Source organism: Esox lucius, chromosome 4, assembly GCF_011004845.1.
Source record: "Esox lucius isolate fEsoLuc1 chromosome 4, fEsoLuc1.pri, whole genome shotgun sequence".
Taxonomy (NCBI): domain Eukaryota; kingdom Metazoa; phylum Chordata; class Actinopteri; order Esociformes; family Esocidae; genus Esox; species Esox lucius.
In genome coordinates this window covers 3,897,802-3,912,732 of record NC_047572.1, presented here as the reverse complement: position 1 = coordinate 3,912,732, position 14,931 = coordinate 3,897,802, and the positions used below count along the sequence as shown (strand labels likewise).

The window sequence follows — 14,931 nt, the reverse complement described above, 5'->3', positions numbered from 1 at the left end:
AGGAACACCTGTTCAATTTCTCATTAATGCAATTATCTAATCAACCAATCACATGGCATTTGCTTCAATGCATTTAGGGGTGTGGTCCTGGTCAAGACAATCTCCTGAACTCCAAACTGAATGTCAGAATGGGAAAGAAAGGTGATTTAAGCAATTTTGAGCGTGGCATGGTTGTTGGTCCCAGACGAGCCAGTCTGAGTATTTCACAATCTGCTCAGTTACTGGGATTTTCACGCACAACCATTTCTAGGGTTTACAAAGAATGGTGTGAAAAGGGAAAAACATCCAGTATGCGGCAGTCCTGTGGGCGAAAATGCCTTGTTGATGCTAGAGGTCAGAGGAGAATGGGCCGACTGATTTAAGCTGATAGAAGAGCAGCTTTGACTGAAATAACCACTCGTTACAACCAAGGTATGCAGCAAAGCATTTGTGAAGCCACAACATGCACAACCTTGAGCCAGGATGGGCTACAACAGTAGAAGACCCCAACGGGTACCACTCATCTCCACTACAAATAGGAAAAAGAGGCTACAATTTGCACAAGCTCACCAAAATTGGACAGTTGAAGACTGGAAGAATGTTGCCTGGTCTGATGAGTCTCGATTTCTTTTGAGACATTCAGATGGTAGAGTCAGAATTTGGCGTAAACAGAATGAGAACATGGATCCATCATGCCTTGTTACCACTGTGCAGGCTGCTGGTGGTGGTGTAATAGTGTGGGGGATGTTTTCTTGGCACACTTTAGGCCCCTTAGTGCCAATTGGGCATTGTTTAAATGCCATGGCCTACCTGAGCATTGTTTCTGACCATGTCCATCCCTTTATGACCACCATGTACCCATCCTCTGATGGCTACTTCCAGCAGGATAATGCACCATGTCACAAAGCTCGAATCATTTCAAATTGGTTTCTTGAACATAACAATGAGTTCACTGTACTGAAATGGCCCCCAAAGTCACCAGATCTCAACCCAATAGAGCATCTTTGGGATGTGGTGGAATGGGAGCTTCGTGCCCTGGATGTGCATCCCACAAATCTCCATCAACTGCAAGATGCTATTCTGTCAATATGGGCCAACAATTCTAAATAATGCTTTCAGCACCTTGTTGAATCAATGACATGTAGAATTAAGGCAGTCCTGAAGGCGAAAGGGGGTCAAACACAGTATTAGTATGGTGCTCCTAATAATCCTTTAGGTGAGTGTATATAGGCCTGAGTTCAACCTTCAATGGAGAGCTTTTGAACTCACTCTGCTGAGAGTGTGTTAACTGCTCCAGGTTTGCAAATCTTGAATAAAGCTTTAGTTGTGAAAATAATCTACAATCTCTGTGCCTTTCCCATTTAGCGATTTCCACGATTTTTCATTATTCTAAGTGAGAAACTGAGAGTGAATAGTGTGATGTCTGTACATTTCTCCCAGTTTGAAATAACAGAAAACAGAAAATGGGAGCTGTATTGGTTATCCGTCACCTTGTTCACTGTGGGATAACCAATGAATGAATCGTACAGATTGTCTCCCAGGGACTTTTGTGGTCGCTTTTGGTTTGTGACTTTTTTTTTGCGATGAGGCTCAGGCATTGGAGGTGGCAACTCATTACCAGAATCAGATGAAAAACCGACCTCCGACACATTTTGGGATATATTTCTGATCCTCCATCTGACTACATCTCATCAAATTTTAGCAGCATCTGCAATGCTGTCAGGACAGCGAATTGTTCATTTTGCCATTGTGAACTAAACGCTGTAAATTGTGTCTGAGTTGTGTCTGACTTGCTCAACGAGTTCAGATTATATACAATTTCTACCCTTATCATAATTCTTTATCATTACACTTCAATCACATGCTGGGTTGATCAGGGGTTTATCGTGCAATCATCCACTGATGTCACTCATATTCATTAGATAAGATTTAACTTTATTGTCATTGAATAAGTACAGTATAATAGGATAGCAGCAATGAGGTTCCCGAGGTCAACATGTAACAACTGAAAAAGAATATAAACAACATTCAAAAAATTATTTACAGTAGCCTACATGAAAATATAGAAAAGTAATTTGTTGATTGTACTGATGAAAAACAGTAAAGTGTAATACGTTTGTTGAATTGATAAAACTATATTTGTTATTTCATTTCGTGAATAATTATTTAATGCAATACAGTTGAAGAATCTGAATCTACAGTACAATAAGCAGAGCAAATTCAATGAGGGATGATAGGTGTCATGGTGCGGTGAGCAGCAGCGCCACCGTACCATAGTTTCACAAGTTCCCTTATTCTCACGAACACATCCCGGACTGTCACATGTTTCCAATCTTCCACACCAGGTCCCAATCTAGCTTATTTGTATGTGTATGTATGTTTCCCCTCTGCTCCCCACATTGTGGCTCATTGTGCTTGTCATGTTTGGATGTCGTGTATGTTGCCGTTATTGTAAGTACTTGTGTTATTTCATATTGTCGTTTTTTGCTGCGTTAGTCAGCCCTTTACTTTGTGTGTTTTGTGCTCGGTGTTTGTTTCTTTCTTATCAATTAAAGAATTCACACCGACTACCCCTGCCTGCACCTGGTTCCTTGTCCATGCAACACTGCACTACACCACTGTTTGTGACAATAGGATGTGATATTTTGTTTGTCGTTCTCTCCTACTAAACACAGTAAAGTGTAATATGTTGGTTGAGTTGGTAATTGGTGATTGGTAAAGAATGTTGTTGGTATTTTGTTTTGTGAATAATTATTTAGCTTAATACATTTGTAGAATATGAATCTACAGTTAAATAACCAGAGAAAATTAAAGAGAGATAATAGCCTAGGATGCGTGATATTTTGTTTCTGTTTCTCTCCTAATAAAAATAGTAACGTGTATTATGTTGAATTGGTCATTGGAGATTGGTAAAGAATATTTACATTTTAGATTTACATTTGATGAATTAGCCTACACAAGAAGTTGAATTTCCTATTGAAAAATTATAAAGTGTGATATTTTTGTTTAGCCTATATTGTTTGTATTATCTTTATTTAGAAATAATAGCCTAATTAAGTTGTTGAATTGTCATGGACATCTAGTATTTCATTTGTAAGTTAATTCAAAGTCCGCCAAGACTCTGACCATTCATCTGTGAGTATTGTGCACATTCATCCATAGACGTTATTCATTCAGTGAGGGGTGATAAGAGCCTGGGTACCATTAGTGGCTGCCTGGGTACCAACGCTAGGTGCTGTGGGCTGTTGGCTGATTAATTTGGAAAACGTGGTTAAAAAAACAAGTGAATAATCTCAACAAAAGAAATCGGTTTGTGAGTTTATAATTCTGACCTGGAACAATGTAATATACACCTATTTATAAAATGTAATGGAAGGAGGGTGTAGCTTTCAAAATGGCTGTTTTATTTTAATTACAAAATCTATGGCATTGGCATTTGGCGGTTCTAGTGTAAAACCCTGTACATAGATGTAGCCCCATACCATTCCCCGAAACAATAGTTGAGACAGAGGCTGGAATAGAACATATGGTTTATAGGTTTTGTGTGGTGCCGGCAATCGAACCACCTATTATGGAAGAGATACATTGCCGCTCTATATGGGCTAACTTTGGGTTGGAGCCTGGCCATTACTGAGATTAGGATTTATTTTTATGTTACAGGGACTTCCTACATTTTTGGATTCAAAACATTGTGCTGGAGATACAAATGAATGACACAACTTTCTGTTTTTGTAAAAAAATGCCATGAAATTGTTGCACAAGTTTCTATACCCTTTAAAATGGTCTTGTAATTTCCAGCACGAGAGAGCATTCTAATCACCTATGAATTGAGAACAGCAGAACAGCAGTAGTTCTGTAGTCAGTTAGTAGTCAACTGCAAGTCATGGTTAAAAACAGAAATTACAAAGTTACGTTTTTCATTTGTATCTCCAGCACAATGTCTTACCGTGTTTTGTCACTTGTTTATGTCATTTCCAGCCAGAAGAAACCAATTGGTCAAATATAAATTCACTATGGCTACAAATTTGGCATGGTTGTGAATACTTTTGGGCTTAACTTTAAGTGAAATAACTGTCTTTCATTCACTTCTGGCACTTTAGTCAGCTAAAACACTGTGTAATGGACTGTGAGATTAGCAGTGTGGGTAGTGAGGAATTTTGAGAGCCTCTTCCAAATGAATTCATATTGCTCACAAATAAGGCTACACAGACACAGGGACAGAAAGTTGGGAAAGCAGATGGAAGGACTGAGTCGGGCAGTCAGACTGATAAGTCACACTATACAGGGGGAAAGAACTGTGTACTTGTTGGAGAAAATAAATGTTTTGGTTTGAGGTACAACCATTTTTGGTTCCTGGCTGAACCTCTGTGTCCAGGTAGATATATTTTGGGTCCACTACAACCATTTTTGGGCTTCAGGTAGAACACAATGTGTTCCATTACGGAGCTCCAGCTACACACTCAAAAATGGAGGTACAAAACAACAACAGTAATGTACCTATAGGTACATCAAAGGTACAATTTTGGTCTTTATGGGGACAGAAGAGCACCCTGACTAACAGAAAAATAACTAATTAGTACCATTTCATCCCCGAAAGGGAGGGGCTGCATTAGACCCTGCAGCACTGAAAACGGGTGTAGGTCATTTGCTGGTACAATTTGATAAGGTACAAAAATGGACTGGCACTAAAGGGTACATAATTTTCTCTCAAAAAGGACCCCCCCTCCTAGTGACAAACATTTGTACCCTTGTAAGTACACACCGGTACTTCTATTTCCGAGTGTGAATAGAGCCATCTGTATCAGTTCAGGCCGAATTACAGAAAGGTTTGCAAGCTCTGAAACAATGGTCTATGGTCTATTGAGTTGGAGCCAATAGGTAACACATTACTCACCATTATCGAAGCATACTCATAGCTGTTCCCTCTCTGTTGAGTTAACAAGGAGGCAAAAATACAACAAAAAAACATAATTAGCTTGGCATTGTACAGAAGGCTGTGTGTCAAAAAGCAGCCAGTCCTAACAGCATTTCATCCACCAAGGACATGTAGAAGTACAGTTGCAGCTTTCAAAATGGTATTGTAATCTGAGATGTATTTTCTCATGGCTTATACTATGTTAATATGCTATTTGAGCGAGGCCAGCACCAGCTTTTCGGGCCCCTAAGTACGTTTTTATTGGGTCCATCTACCACTGGTCATAATAATAATTTTGTTGGGGCCTGGTCGGAAGGTTAACACCCCAGAGCACATACTATGTGCTTGTGAGTAAAAGACCCTGATCACTGGCGTAGCTATCGAGGGTGCATGGGTGCGGCTGCACCAGGGCTGCAGTGGGTGTGCAGCCTGTGCTTGACCTCTGTAATAAATGTTTTTAGTCTTTTTATTTTATATTGTGTTTTTCTATGTGGTTATCACAGTCAGATGTCGGCTGTGAGGTTAATCTACTCCAGCATTGGCTTTACACGCATATATACCGCACCTTAATTTTTCACCACACTACGCCAGTGACCCAGGTTACACACTGGTGTGTAAAGTGAGACAGGCAAGTGCAACAGTTTTTTGCATATTAATCAAATAATAGGATTTTCATTGAGGTGGATAATAAATATAATAATTTCAATTTAACATAATTATCCTAGAAATATGTTCTGGCCTCTCTGGAGACCAATGTGGGTTAGTGGACTCCCGTTTGAAACCCTCTAACTTGCACAAATGAGTATTTAGTGCACTAGTTTTAACTTGAGCCCTGCTGTATGGACCCTAATAAAAGCAAAATATACATTAGGGAATAGGGTGTTATTTGAGATGAAGCCTGTATATTAAGTTTGCAAGACAACTTTCATTAGCCTCATGATGCACCACTGGACTCTGAGCTTCTTAAGGGATCAGGCAGTAAAGATAGTGAAAACACTATTATATTTCTTCCTGTTCACTACTGTGATTTTTAAATCATTTAGGGGGTGAAATGTGCAAATTAATGTGAGATGGTGTGGTCTTGCATAATGGGAAGGTCCATGGAACACACCCTCTCATGCAATGCCGCAACGCGCCAACTGTTCACCTGATGGTGCTATAATAGCAAATAAAAAATGCTAACTGATGCCCCCCATTTGTGTGACAGTGATACTACAGTGTATGTTTGGAATTTTGTGAAAAACACCTAAAACACAAATGAATTAGCTCTGAGTGACAAATCTGATTCAAACTGAAATTGAGCATTATTGGAACTGTCTGTATTTTCCAGAGTAATTTGACAAATAACATGGCCACTACCGACCAATAAACATTTACATCGTTTTGGATCACATTTATGAATTTATGAATGCATATGAATCAGCCAACAATATTTATGGGACATTAACAATAATGCAAGATCACAGGCTTATAGCAGTCACATTGTTTAAGGTAGCGTATTAGAATATTTGAAATTTGTGCCAAAATGTTATATTAAAAACTTGGTGGAATTGGATCACACCGTTCAGGAGAAAAAATATATTGGGCGGCCTGGTTTCATGGACACAGAAATAAAATCAAGCTTAATCAATGAGCTTGATTTTTCAGCTACATTTTTTGTCCTAGGCTACTACATCTAAAGTATATTGCATGATTAGTTCAGTTTTGAGTTCTGCTATTTGGCAATTGGATCAGAGTACAGAATTAGGTCATCAAGGGACTATTATAGGTAGAATTGATTCCATCTAGCCAATCTACCATAAAAGCCTGATTGATGGGGTGCTGCAGAGATATTGGTGCTTCTAGCAAGTTCTCCCATCCCTGCAGAGAAACTCTGAAGCTCTGTAAGTGTGGCCGTTGGGGTCTTGGTCAACTCCCAAACCAAGGTCCTTTTTGCCTGGTTGCTTAGTTTGGCTGGACAGACAGCATTAGGAAAAGTCTTGGTGTTTCATTATACAATGATGGAGCCCACTGTACTCCTGGGAACATTCATTACATTAACAACTTTTTAACCTTCCCCAAACAAAGTTTTATATTAGGGGTCTACAGATGGCTTGGCTTGGATTTTGCTATGACATACAGGAGTGTGCCTTTCTAAGTCCTGTCCAATCAGCTAAATTCGCAATGTGTACACCAATCAAGTTCTACAGACTTCCCATGAATAATCAAAAGAAAATGAAGGGATCCTGAATACTTTCCAAAGGCAATGTTTCTGCTTTATTATGTGCATGAGCAGTTTGACAAGTTGAGAAATTTGCATAAGCACCTTTTCTGTGAAATGTGGCTCCTGCTGTAATTGAAAAGGTGACACAATGGCTGGCACTAACGTTTCTAAAAACTCATTTACATATTTAGTGACATTATGCAATTAGTCAAGTTGATTAGATTATTGGGGATACATCATCATTTGAAATACGTATTTGGACTGTGACATATTTTCAGGGTGGGGGTGTCTGTATTCCAGCAATTTGGATTTGAAATTATACAATGAGTATGGAGTTAAAGTGCATTCTGTCTACTTTAATTTGAGAGTATCCTTATCAGGTGAAAAATTTAGAAATTACTAACAAAATGACAGCATGAAGCATTTAGAAATATGAAGTTTCAGTGTCCTGGCTGATACTGAGTATATTTGACATTAATTCTGCAATTAGACCAGGTCAAGACCCAGTTGTTTTAATGTTACATTGAAAGGTATAGTAATAAGGGGTGGCATACATTTTGACCATGGTGTTTTTGCAAGAGCACTGGTTGAAATATTTATATTTGTCATGCATTATAGCACAGTGTTTATTTAGTTATTTGTTACAGTTGTTGGTGATCATATTTATCAAGGGAGACAGATTTTTAGCTTGTCTGTACACTTATAAGCCTTTGAAGCATTTTCTCTCACCACCTCGCCTTCTAATTTCCTAAAAGTTTTTTTTGGTGCAAAATCTCTATAGCAGGTGAGGGATAGAGACATGTTCAGCTTAATAAAGCAAACAAAAGTTGCGGCAAACAGCACCACCCTATGCTGTCCACTTGGCATTGTTGGTATTCTGTGACCAGGAATCGAAACCCCTGGCCGCAATTACAGAACTGTACAGCAAGGCAGTATAGACCACAGTGCCGCTTTGGCCTTCCTATGTTATTGTAAGTAATGACTACTGTGATGTGCATGATTAAAGTTCTGCAAATAATTTGCAAAAAACTATTTTCTAAAAAACTCTGAGGATTTTGAAAACAAATAAAAAATAAATGTGAATTACAATTTCAATTTCAAGGCTTTTTTCTTGTCAAGTATTAACAATCAAGTTTTGAATGACATAGGTAAGGGATTTCAGGTCACGTTTATTATCAACAGTGGCGGTAACTTAATAAGTCAGACTACCTCATAAAAAAGTCCCAAAATGAACTCTAAGGTTCTCTGACATGTCTTTAATTGAATGGAAAACAGATGGAAACTATATTAAGCCTTATTTTTGACCTTTCATCGAGAACCTCAAGGGGAAAAAGAAATAATGAAATGGTAGACTGTAGCCAACTGAGAGTTAGAACTGCAGATGAAATACATTTCATTCTGGATAGTACGTGTCGACAACTGAAATGTTGTTTTTCAAAAGTGCACAATTAAATAGCCATACAAGGAATATATACTGTGTATTTTCACACAGTAATACGAAAAACTATTTAAAAGGGTGAATACAAAATGATATGAATAACAATCACTTGGTTATTTACAGGGAGTACCAGTACCAAGCTGATGTGCGGGGTACAGGATCATTTTGGTTTATATACATATATGTAGAAGACAGATAACAAGCAGCAGCAGCAATGTTTGTAATGAATGTGAAGTTTCTGCATGTGCATTGGTTTGACATAAGTTGAAGCTTAGTTCATGTCATACATTGAATTGTGTAAGTGTGGGATTATGTTGAAGTATTATTATGTGTTATTAAGGGAGTGTGTGGGTAGAGTTAAGTGTGTTTGCAAAATAGTACTAAAGGGACACTGTAAAAATGATAGAAATGCAAATAGCCCGGAAGTCATTTTGGTTTTCATTTGGCAGTATTGTGTAAGTGTAATGGATTGGGGGTTGAAGCAGGATCTTTTTGGGGTACAGACATGAGGAACTAGTACCACCTGACATGTCTGACATGTGGTAGTAAAGAATGTATTTTGTGGCTTGGGTGACTGGGGTCATTTACTATCCATGGGGTGTTTCTCTACTGTAGAGGCCCTGGATGAGAGAAAGATTGGCCCTGGTGATGAAGACAACAGTTTTGCAGTACCCTCTGAAGTGCCTTGCGAGAAAGAGCAGTTCAGTTGTCATACTATGCAGTGATGCGGCCTATGGAGATGCTCTCAATGGTGCAGCTGCAGACCTTTTTGAGGATCTGCCATGTGGACACAGAGGAACTTGAAGCTTAACTTGAAGGGCATTGTATCCATTATTTATTAAAAGTGAACAAATAAGAGTTTTGTCACCTTCAGTTGCAAGGTTAAGATGCTGGTAAAACATTTCAGTGATGATTGGGTCAAATACATTTTAATGATGACAAGACAACTCATAGAACAACCAAAATAATGAAACCAGAAGAGGAACCTGACAAGCCTAGTTCAGCCGGCCCGCAATTACAAACGATAAATGTTGATCAAATACTTATGTAATGCAATAAAATGCAAATAAATTATTTAAAAATCATAAAATGTGATTTTCTGGATTTTGGTTTAGATTCCGTCTCTCATAGAGGAAGTGTTGAGGTAAGATAAAAATTACAGACCTCTATATGCTTTGTAAGTAGGAAAAGCTGCAAAATCGGCAGTGTATCAAATACTTGTTCTCCTCACTGTAAGTATTTGATCACCTACCAACCAGTAAGAATTCCGGCTCTCACAGACCTGTTAGTTTTTCTTTAAGAAGCCCTCCTGTTCTCCATTCATTACCTGTATTAACTGCACCTGTTTGAACTTGTTACCTGTATAAAAGCCACCTGTCCACACACTCAATCAAACAGACTCCAACCTCTCCACAATGGCTAAGACCAGAGAGCTGTGTAAGGACATCAGGGATAAAATTGTAGACCTGCACAAGACTGGGATGGGCTACAGGACAATAGGCAAGCAGCTTGGTGAGAAGGCAACAACTGTTGGGGCAATTATTAGGAAAATGGAAGAAGTTCAAGATGACGGTCAATCTCCCTCGGTCTGGGGCTCCATGCAAGATCTCACCTTGTGGGGCATCAATGATCATGAGGAAGGTGAGGGATCAGCCCAGAACTACACGGCATGACCTGGTCAATGACCTGAAGAGAGCTCGGACCACAGTCTCAAAGAAAACCATTAGTAACTCACTACGCCGTCATGGATTAAAATCCTGCAGTGCACGCAAGGTCCCCGTGCTCAAGCCAGCGCATGTCCAGGCCCGTCTGAAGAGGAATGGGAGAAGGTCATGTGGTCTGATGAGACAAAAATAAAGCTTTTTGGTCTAAACTCCACTCGCCGTGTTTGGAGGATGAAGAAAGATGAGTACAACCACAAGAAATCCATCCCAATCGTGAAGCATGGAGGTGGAAACATCATTCTTTGGGGATGCTTTTCTGCAAAGGGGACAGGACGACTGCACCGTATTGAGGGGAAGATGGATGGGGCCATGTATCACGAGATCTTGGCCAACAACCTCCTTCCCTCAGTAAGAGCATTGAAGATGGGTCGTGGCTGGGTTTTCCAGCATGACAACGACCCGAAACACACAGCCAGGGCAACTAAGGAGTGGCTCCGTAAGAAGCATCTCAAAGTCCTGGAGTGACCTAGCCAGTCTCCAGACCTGAACCCAATAGAAAGTCTTTGGAGGGAGCTGAAAGTCCGTATTGCCCAGCGACAGCCCCAAAACCTGAAGGATCTGGAGAAGGTATGGAGGAGTGGGCCAAAATCCCTGCTGCAGTGTGTGCAAACCTGGTCAAGAACTATGGGAAACGTATGACCTCTGTATTTGCAAACAAAGGTTTCTGTACCAAATATTAAGTTCTGCTTTTCTGATGTATCAAATACTTACGTCATGCAATAAAAAGCTAATTAATTACTTAAAAATCATACAGTGATTTTCTGGACTTTTGTTTTAGATTCCATCACTCACAGTTGAAAAGTACCTATGATAAAAATTATAGACTTTGTAAGTGGGAAAACCTGCAAAATCGGCAGTGTATCAAATATTTGTTCTCCCCACTGTGTATATATATATATATATATATATATATATATATATATATATAATGTGTGTATGTATATATAATGTGTGTATGTATAAGAGACCACTGCACCTTTTTCTTTCCTTTCCAAAAAAGTAGAAAAGGAAGTTTTTGAGTGACCGACAGAAGGGTTAAAATTAAGAGACCACTGCACATTGAACGCTTTTGTTCCTCACTCAAAACGTTCCTTTTCAAAATGTTTGGAAAGGAAAGAAAAAGGTGCTGTATATACATACATACTTTTAACCATGTTCTAAAGTACATTTTAAAATAACCAGAATGGAATCAATGCTTTAATAACTGAAATTACCTTTACACAGATTCCCATATCCAAGCTGAGCTACTTTAACTCGAGAAACATACAAAAATTTATAGATTCACTGAAATGTTTACTATATGAAATTCACCTCAGGTTCATATCAGACTTGTCTCCCGTAGCTGACAGGAATCCCAGCAGGGTCAGGCAGAGTTTGATACTTCTAAGACATGATGAGCATAATGTTAGGTATTGAGTACCACTGAAGCCTGTAAATTGAATAGGCAAGAGAAACTCACAGATCAATACCCTTTGATCAAAATCAACATTTGTACTGAGATTTTTGGTCTACATTTGAATGACCATTTAATGTTTAATATGGAATGAAAAAGAAGTGAGCAATAGGCAGAGGAACAAAGTTTTGGTTCGCTAAATAGTCTGGTCTAGATCTTTAGTATACAGGGCACATCAACTGGCCAGCCAAGTTCAATTAGCTCCACACACAACACCTTAGCAAGCTAGCGAGAGAAAGAGAGCAGTCACTGTCCATTGTGATTGCTTGTTATGTATCTCAGAAACTAGCGCAACTAAAGATTACCTAATAATACATTGGTTTCCATCTCCCCAGGCAAAAACACAAACATAAGTTGCACAGCCAAAGCAGAGATCCCTATTTAATGATGAGGTGATCTTATCTCCACCCTAACAAAGGGAGTCTCTTCAGCACAAGCTTACATCTGCTAAAGCATAGAATTGGCTGGTTTTGGACAGGTTTTGACAGGTGTAATCCATCTATCTTTACTTCTTCTTTTTGCCAAAGCCTGCATTTTATTTGGCTGTACTTTTCAAGATCGTCTCAATCCGTCATCTGATCCCCCCCATGACTGGAAATTCAGATATCTTTTATTTGTAAATATTTTTGCTCAGGCGTTTCTATGCTTTATAATTAGTTACTAAAAGAGCTGAGGACCAGACGAAAACCTAAGTCACAGCTGCAAATGCGCACCTGAGGCATAGTCCCAAACGACTGGACCACCCCAGGCTACCAGAGTGAGTTTCTTCCAGAATCCAGATTACTATTGGAGTAAAAGATATTAGCGGAATAATTGAATATGTAGCGGTAAAAACAACTACACACTCTCAAGAGCGTGCAGCAACGTGGCCCTTAAACATAATAAAGTGTGGACTAAAAGCCCTGGGTTGTAAATTATATTTTGCTGTGTGTCTTCAAAGCCTCTCTGTTGTCTTTGTTTCCGTATCTGTTTTGGACTAGAGTCCATCAATCATGTTTTGCTACAGCAGCTCCTGCTTTTAACATGTAAGTATTGATGTCCACAAGGACTTTTTCAAAAAAAATTGTTTTACAACTTGCATTTAACTGAGAGTTACTGTCACTGAATTACACAAAGGTGAATGCCTGGTAAAACTCTGTTTTCATATTAAAATATCTAACACCAATAAACTAAAGCCTTGCTAGCACAACTATTCAGGCCCTTCGCTGAAGCAAATGGCCTATGCGTCTCATAATGCGTTAAAAATACTTTATTTGTGTTAGAGTTATATGGTTAAATATGAACTGTTTCTGGAAGGCCCTCGAGTACAAGGGAGAGACCAGGCTGGTAGATGTGATGTTTGAGTCTAATAAGGTAAAGGAAGTGGGTTAATGTATTTGTCATTGAAAAATAAAGGGGCAAACATTTAAAAGGAAAACAAGTATAGGCAAATGATGCCTCCTTCTTTGTTAGATGGATGGATAAGGATGTTTTTCACAAATGGTGGAGCACGTATTGGAAAGGTGAAGTCAACCACATTTCAGAGATACCTGTATTGTACTATAAGGATGAAGGAAGTGTAAACAGCAAGAAATGTGCTATTTATGTGTCTTATGTAGAGGCAGTTTAAATTGTTGAAAAAGTGAAAACAAGGAAGACATACAATTGAATTCCCTACAACCTGCAATAAATCCTGTTAATCAGTGAACATATCAAGAAACACTAATATGGAAAAAGATTTAGTTGTGGTTATATATTGTACTGGCCAAACAAATAAGAAATCAAAGATACCATTATATTAGATATAAAAGTGGATGAAGGTTTTAGACCTCTAGGTGTGATGTTCCAAAAAGGGAGACCCAAACGCAGGCAGAGATAAACCAGAGGTATTTTAATAAGCACAGCTCTTGGATCAAAAGTAAAGACACTCAACAGCGAAATATGCCTCAAAATGACAAGAGAAGACAGTAAAGCAAGTCTCTTCGGATTTGATGCTGCACATAGGTAATGGAACGTACAGCAAATCAACATAGGACACCGACCCCAGAACTGAAGGAGTATATATGATGACATCGACCTACTGAAGCGCAACACCCAAGGGAGGGGCATACAGGAAGCTGGAGTCGTCACACTAGAGCTTTAAAGCTGAAATACTGCATGTCTGAAAATGCTCATCTTTCTCAGGACCTTAGTCCCTCTGGAAATCTCAAACCGACCTCTATCCCCTACACACTTGATTGGAGTTCCCTCTGTGGTCACGTGTTACTAACAAAACACTGAGTGGCTTCCATGGAAGAGCTAGGGGTTAATAAATGCATCAACTTTAACATGTTTCTAGGTTATTGAGAATTGACCATTTTATTTGGAACATATTTCGCTTGGTATATGTGATCAAATGCACATTTCACATAATTGGGCATGCCTATTCATTCTTTTGTAAGAATTTCTGGACATTTTGTAAGTGTTGGAGGTGCATGTGAACATGCAAATGGCAGTCCTAGGGTGGTGTAGGAGGGGACGTTGGAGGGGGCCCCTCAGCACTACACCTTCAGCCCTTGAATGATATTTACTTGCATGTGCACTTGCACAAGCATTGAAGAGTGATGATTGGAGTGAACTAACTAGTATAGCTAACAAGCTCACATCTCATGTTTAGCGTTAGAGAGAGCTATAACAACCCTGCAAGTGAACAAAGTTCATTCATTCCCCAAGCTGAATCTAGAGCAGAGGAGACAGCTTTTCTTAATTGGACCGCGATTAAGATGGCAATCAAACCGTATCCAGTTTCAATGGGGATGGGAAAGTGGCAACGGCTTGGGCTTAATAACTTGTGATTGGACTGCAGCTCATGTCCAAACAACTAAACCATGATGGCAAAGGAGCTTTCAAAACAAGTCCAGGACAAAGATCTGAAAAATCCACCAAGAGGTCAATGCTAGATTTAATTGTAATTTATTTAACTTTATTCAAGTATTACTATTAGTATTTCATATGACGAGTATGTAAGGCAAACTACACTAAACATTATTCCTTGCACAATGTTATCTTTGGTAAACCTAAAGTTTTATTTCAATATTCGATTAATAGTTTTTTTCAGAATAATGAATTCTTTGACTTTCACTGACACCTTTTAAGTTCTCAGTCAGTAACAATTTACCCATGATAAATTGCTATCCAGGCATTGTATAACCTCCCTAGCATCAACAATACTAGGGCCATGGAGCCTGACATATTTTAGGT

At 39.0% G+C, this 14,931-nt stretch overlaps 1 protein-coding gene across 3 annotated transcripts in view; it reads right to left on the bottom strand.

The window, feature by feature from the left end:
• LOC105029316 (cytokine-dependent hematopoietic cell linker) overlaps positions 1-14,931 on the bottom strand; it is a 63,662-nt gene that overhangs the window by 26,518 nt on the left and 22,213 nt on the right. For 2 of the 3 annotated variants that reach the window (XM_010902609.3, XM_010902611.3), the window contains exon 2: positions 4,874-4,906. The exons of the other annotated variant lie outside the window; for it this stretch is intronic. In XM_010902609.3, the coding sequence (XP_010900911.1) occupies positions 4,874-4,876 (3 nt within the window). In that variant the 5' untranslated portion in view covers positions 4,877-4,906. The remainder of the gene's footprint in view (positions 1-4,873; positions 4,907-14,931) is intronic. 3 annotated transcript variants of the gene reach the window in all.